The following is a 7,273-nucleotide window of genomic DNA, read 5'->3' as shown; positions in this document are numbered from 1 at the left end:
CTCTCAGTCAGAAGTACATGCAAATTATTTCACTAAAATAAAATCCAAAACTTGACCTCCGTGAAATTTTTCGGCATTATTTAATGTAGGCTATACATTATATAGGTGTTTTCACAAATAAATAAATAATTGAATAAACGGATATAATTTGTTTTAGCGTACCCTTAAGTTTTTATTATACAATAAAACGATGAGTGATTTAATATTATGTTGTATAAACCCCCGAAATATGCGTCCCAATGTTGCCATGACACAATCTTATGAAAGATTTGAGTACTAGAACCGAGAATCGTTCAGCTAAGCTTATCAGTAATAGATGTTGGCAGATCGTCGAAATTTTAGCCTTTTTAGATTGTGTTTCCATAAATATCTGTGTTTGAAAATTACATTGACGATTCACCTTTTTCAAACCGAGGCCCCATGTGCTACAGACTGTGCACGTTAAAGATATACCTCGACAATTGGAAATCGAAAACGAGTAGGCTAATGTCGTTATCCTGGCAAAATTTCCCCCATTGCATCCTGCCTTGGCATTGTCCTACATGGTGAAAAAAAATTGGTCGTAAAACTTCATTTCATATTTCGGAAAAGGTACAGCAGATCAAATGGGCTCTTGAAAATCGGAAACTGGATTATGCTTCCTCCTTTCCTTACTGAAGAATTGGATCGTATTTCGGCGAGAAACAAGCAGATTAAGTTGGCCGATTAATCTGAATGTGGATGGGAATAAAGGACACTATTTACAGTCATCTAAATGGTAATTTAATATATTATACATAAACTATATATTATAATTTTATATAAATAAACAAAATAAACTACAGTGGTAAATTGTATTAATATTTTATGAAAACGCCTACATGTATTACATGGAATTAAAAAATTAAAATCTACAAAGAGATGAAGGATAACAATTCACTAAAATTCTTTTGAGTACCTTTTAATAAAAAGCTAACTTTTGCTTTGGAAAACTATAAATTACATACTATTTTTTTTAACCTTTGAAAAAGTGTGTTAATTTTCAACATAATCCATCAATACATATTTTGGCATGAATTGGCAATTATATAAAATGGGTCTATCTAGTACTGTATATAAGTCGTGTCATATGAACTCAAAATTAAAAATTGCGTCTGTTTCGTACGATAAAACACTGTGTCAGGTTCATACAATACAATTAAATTTAAATAGTCTCAATAGTAATCTTCGTGCTTTCTACCACAGTCCTATTCTTGTGGCGTTAGTTTAAAAAAAAAACGTGTCGCGTAGGATCTGTTTCTTGATAACAAAGACAAAGATTGCAGGATGACGAAAATTAGAGCAATATGATTCTTTGACTTTGAGTTTCGCTATCCCACTATTGGTCGGTTTTGCTATGGCGACAAAAAAATATTTTTTTGGTGACGTAAGTACGTATTTTGGAATAACAGATTTATAAAATTCTGCAAAATTGAAAATGTTTCGTTTCGTAGTATGAAATATGCGAACCTTAAAATAAACAATACTCATTTCTGTGCAAATCTTTATAAGCGGTAAAACCCATCCCCAACATGAAACGTAATGGTAGCAAAATAATTTAATTTCTCAAAAGACCTAAATCGTTCAATTTAAATCGTCTCCTGAGTCATCATCCGATCTGTTACCACTCGAGTCAGCTAATCGTCTTCTTAAATCGTCGTCGCTCATTTCGGGTATTTGAAATGGTACACTCTTCCATTTTTTTACGGTCGTTTTCTTGCCATTACTATCCTCAATGACAAAACTCTCAATTTTAATCAGAGGAAACTCTGTGTTTAGGTAAATGGCTATAATGCCCCAATCGTGCCTGCAGTCTTTCTCTTTACAGCAGATTTTATATTTTTTCATGAAGCCAGCTTTAAACTCAACAGGGTCGGGGTGATCTCGGGTTTTGTAGGAATTATTGAAATTATCTGACAGAACTGTATACGACGAGTGTTTGATAGTTCTAATATCCGAAGAGAAACAGGCCAAAGTATTACACTGAAAACATCTCAATTCAAACTCAGAATCATCTATTATGCGGCCATGTCGTACTCTCTTTTCAGAATCGCGAACTATCTGTGCTTTGTTCTGGTGACTCAATACCATTTGAGCCAACGTACTCTGTTCTAATTCACTTATCTTCAATATAGCTTGTCTCATCATCAATTCTCTGGATAAATTCATTTGTTCTTTCTTTTCCGATTTGGAATCATCTGCTGTCACTACCATGAACTGACTGTTTTCTGCTCTTGCTCTACCTATAAAATGAAAACAAAACTCTCATTTCGATTCGATTAAAATGCAAATAAAGTACTTTTGTTCGCCCCAGTTCTAGTTCCAGTATAAAACGCTTTATTTTGTCTGTGTTAGTTATTTGCTGGTCTCCGTTTCTCAAAGCTGAACGTTAAAGTCCTTTTTGCCTTATTAAAAAAAAACAGAACTAACAACCAATCATGCCTAGATCTATGTGAGTATCCTTACCACGTGATTGAACCATGGCTATTTCATTGGTAACATGATCATAGCGGATGACAAGATTGCATTTTTGTATATCTAAACCTTCTTCAGCAACTGATGTAGCTATGATAAGTTTTCCACTACCCTCTTTAAAGCATTCCAAAACTTCAAGTTGTCGATTTTTCGTCATCCCTGAAAAACCAAATTTATTTGTGATCCTCTTTCCGTTTTCTTTGGTTAACACAGTATGATTATAAAAGATAGCTTGCCAGGCAAGGTAATATACGCCCACTGGCAGCTTTGATTTTGAATAAAAACATTTAGCAGCACAGTTACAATCACCAGTATAAATATTCTTTAGGGCGATACTGAATAATATTGAGTATGAGTTGTTCTTGAAAACGTGTTTAATTTCTAGCTCGTGAAAACTTTAAAAGGCAAATATTCAATTTTCAGAGCGGGACTGAATAATAAAACCAAGTTTTGTCAAAATTCAGCAAGAATCATGTCTTTTAGTGTTAAAGAGCTAAATTTGAAACGTTTTCAAGAACAAGGGCAGTAACTCATACTAAATACTTTTCAATTCTTATGATTTTGAATGGGGGTTCAACCTTTGGTGAACATTCACACCAAGTTTCATCAAAATCCGTCAAGAATTGTGCCTTCTAGAGTGATTACGAACTAAAACTTGAACGCGTTTCAAGAGCAAGGGGAATAACTCATACTAAATAAATTTCGATTCTTCTGATTTTCAATAGGGTTCATCCTTGGGTGATCACGAACACTCATACCAAGTTTTGTCAAAATCCGTCAAGAATTGTGTCTTGTAGAGTGTTTACGAGCAATTGTGGACGGACCGACGGATGGACGGACCGACCGACGGACCGAAGGACGGACATGGGTGACGGCAATATACGCCCCCCCATTTCATGTGGGCGTATAAAAATGAATAAAAGCATGAACTGACTTTGGTAAAGATGTTACCTGTACTTTGTTAACTTTGTTGTTGGTATAACAGCAAATTAGGTCTAATTATATGATCATTACTAAAAATATCTTACCTCCTTGGTCTGAAGAGGCACGAGCCCCGGTTACTGTTTCTGGGTTAAGATTCAGGTTTGATAAATCCGGTGTTTCTTGAATCCAGTTCTTCAATTTTTGAACCAAAGACAATGTTTTAGCAAATACGATAGCTCGGGAATCAGGATTCATCTCAAAAGCTTCAATGATCATTTCCTTCAGTTTCTCTAGCTTTGGATTAGTATTGTTCTTGCTTAAGTCATGTAGCCGTTTCTGTCTACCTAAAAAGAAAAACTCTATACATTTTCCATTTTCAACAATACTAATTCCCTGTCCATGAATAGAAACAAATTACTTACTCTCAAAATAGGTCATAAGTTTCTGTCTGGCATCTGTAGATTGGTTAGGAGTAATCTTTTTTTTTAGTTCATCCTCAATGTATTGCAAACTATCTTTACTCCGACAGTCATTATTAATAATCAAAGCTGAATTATAAATCTACAATACATCAGATTATAGGAATTTTGTATGTTTATTGGGACATTAAATTGTATCATGTTAATTGGACTAAACAACGATTAACTTTAACATAATTGGCGAAGAAAGCAGGGAGTTTGTTAACATTTTTTAGGTTCATTGCATTATGTTATAGTATATAACTTGCATCCCATCTCACAGAACTTAACTTGCATTAAAATATCGATGTAATCGCCATGTATATTTCTGTGACAAAAATTTGAAAATACTATAATATTAAAGACCACTTTTACGAGAATATTCTCTGACATTAATGAATGCTTTTCTACAATATAGATCTGAGTGATACATACATCAAGCATTTTCTGACAGGTAACAAAGAATTTTCTTGCTTTTGGATCATCAAATGTAGCTATTTGCTTTCTTAATTCATTGACCCACTGGGTGTAACTTTCATGTCCCTTTTTACCCGGCGGCTTAAGATGATCAGATTTAAACTTCTTGATCGAATCTTCGTCTGTTTCTAAAACTGAAATTAATCATGAAATATGGATTTACATATCAACTTGGTCAACATTTTCATAAAACGAATCACTTTGAATTGGTGCGAAAAATAAAATAATGTGATTTACACAAAACTTACATGGAGACTCTTTCATATCTTTTTCAATATCATTCATTATTTCAGCAACAGTTTTATGGAAAAGATCATTTTTACGCCCAGGTGCTCTTTTAAATCCTTTCAATAAAAAATGATGATTTAAGTTATATGTGTGTCATTCTTCCTTACATAGTTTAAATCATCATTGTTCAAAAATCAATGACTCAATATCAATTTTTGCTATCTTTTGACTTTCCATTGTGTTCATGCATGAGTAAAACAAACAATTCCACTAGGCAAATCACACTGTTTTTTAGCAGATCTCTTTATTTGTGACCTAGGTCAGTGCTTTTCTAAAAGAATAATGTTTAATATTACTCATTACTCTTTAAATTGTTCGTAAATTTTAGCTTTCATAAACAAGGTATTATATTTTTCGAGTTAATATTGTTCTCCCTTTGGTTAAAATGGTAATGGCTAAATACGTATTCAGACATACTTGTTATAGGGGTATTGACATATTTTGCCATATCATCTGCTGCACCTTCATCAGGTGTACATATCATACTGACATCAAGATTGGCACACAATGATACGATATGATCCACAGCTCCCTTTACCGCAGAGGCTTTACCAACACCTAAAGATGCTGTTAACCCAACAATCTACAAAAACAAGGGCATGTTGATCAAAACCTAAAGGTACCACCTTGCTGATCGACAATTAACTATGTATGTTTTTGTTTTGACATTTTTTTGACTTTAATATTTATAAGCATACTTGGTGCTTTGTGCTCTCTGTGACAAACTTTTTCACACCTTCAGTCAAGGAACTCGAATATAAATTATTACCTGGGGTAAAGTAGGGACATGGCCATACTCTTCTTCAATTGTATCAACCCTCGGTGTTCCGCCAGACTTTTTAAGCTTTAAATCGATATATCTATTCATCAATTGGTTATATGGATGTCGAGCTTTAGTATGATGACATTCATCAAATATAATTAATGAGAACAATGTTACATCTTCAATTTCTTTTTCTGTAATAGCATCTACAAAAATTTGTGCTGTCATAACTATAATATCCGTTCTGAAATAAAAGATAGTTTGTCCGCAAGTTTCATTTTCCACATAAAATATTCTATTTTTTTTCAAAATAGTTTTCTTAGCCTTTGTATTGGGATCATTTTAAATTTCGAACATTCTCCAATAGACATAATAAATTAGAACTTTGGAATCTCTATCATACTATCTATAATTGAAGGTGAAATAATTCTCAGTCTTGAATCGGAATAATGAGCTCATGTAGTTGATAGATATCTCTCTTTACATTCAAGTGTTACGTTGTTCTTGAAACATGATGGTCCTCACAAAATTCATATTGTATATATGACACAGTTATTAATTAATATAAGGTTTCTGCTACATACATTGGTAATAATTTAGCCAATGTTACTCGATCTGTGGACTGAGTATCACCAGTCATTATTTCAATCCGTTGATTCAAATATTCTTTAAGTACACGACTTTGTTGTTCTGCCAAAGCTACTTGATTGACAAGAAATGCTACTTTACATATACCTCGCCTTGCCCGTGAATTGAAGTGTTCCTAGAATGGAAATGTTTATAAGAAAATTAGAAAATACTCCTTTCTGAAAAATCTAACTTTCTCTTCGAATATGAAAACCAATGAATAACATCTCCACACTTCTGTAGCAGTTTCTCTAGCGCTCTGCGACGTATCACTAGCAGCCACGTTTCCTAACTATTTACAGATTGTTACAAACAATGTAAGAAGAGAAAACTTCGTTAGATATGAATTCAAAATGATCACAGAATGACAAAGCACCAAAGTTATCGAGGCTCACCCAAGAAAAAAAATAGTTTTGGTCATTATTCAGGAAGATTGACTCAAAAAATTGGTCCATGCCACTTTAGTAGGGACGCAAGCTGCAATAAGTCGGTTGTCTGATGATCGCATAGCGTGAAATTCTGAGTAACAACAATATCAGTCTAAAGATCGCTCAGCGTGAAACTCAACAAGATTTAATATTTCTATATCGCTCTACAATAGATATATTGAGCAACTTTTTAACAGGATGAACTATTACTGAAATTTTGATTACCATAATGATTTTTGTAGCTACAAAAGTTTTACCGCTTCCCGTTGGTGCACATATTATTACATTTTCTCCATTCAAAGCATTTTCACATAACTTATTTTGGTATGGTCTTAATTTCAGTTCTTTACAATTAAAGTCTCTTTCAACTGTCTGTACTGGAACTAGTACCGTTTCTTCTTCTTCCTCTCCAACTAATTGAAATATAATATGTCGTAAGGCAAGATAACATGCGCACACATGCACCTCATACGTATGATTCTTACATGGACATAGAAAATCATTTTTAAAGCCATATCTAAACATTTAAATGTGATTTGAAGGCTTTGTTGAAATATTCTAACCTTTATGAAAGTTCGACTTATTAAGTCCAGGAAGTGATTCAAAATGGTTTGAACTACGTTCGTATATGCTATTTTGTAAGAACATGCGTAATTTTGTGTGCCATGCAGCTTTCAAAAATTTGTAAAGTGTTTTAAGCAAATTAAATACAAATTTCTTTTTATTAAAGATACTAAAGATGCAATTATTGGAACAACAATGAGATAACTTTGATATGATCATCAATTCATAAAAAAAATTTTCAATTGTTGTGA

At 33.2% G+C, this 7,273-nt stretch overlaps 1 protein-coding gene across 1 annotated transcript; it reads right to left on the bottom strand.

The window, feature by feature from the left end:
- Positions 1 to 1,602: 1,602 nt before the first annotated feature.
- LOTGIDRAFT_211354 (hypothetical protein) lies at positions 1,603 to 6,983 on the bottom strand (the record flags this gene model as incomplete). The annotated part of the gene is made up of 9 exons (XM_009068268.1): positions 1,603 to 2,261; positions 2,485 to 2,652; positions 3,522 to 3,761; positions 3,840 to 3,978; positions 4,524 to 4,696; positions 5,058 to 5,223; positions 5,458 to 5,647; positions 5,988 to 6,166; positions 6,684 to 6,983. The coding sequence occupies 9 exons, from the start codon at positions 6,981 to 6,983 to the stop codon at positions 1,603 to 1,605; spliced, it is 2,214 nt and encodes a 737-aa protein (XP_009066516.1).
- Positions 6,984 to 7,273: the final 290 nt, after the last annotated feature.

The sequence above is a fragment of the Lottia gigantea genome (genome assembly GCF_000327385.1).
Source record: "Lottia gigantea unplaced genomic scaffold LOTGIsca_9, whole genome shotgun sequence".
Classification (NCBI taxonomy): Eukaryota; Metazoa; Mollusca; class Gastropoda; family Lottiidae; genus Lottia; species Lottia gigantea.
Note: the sequence above shows the minus strand (reverse complement) of the source record. Positions and strands in the feature narration are given on the sequence as shown.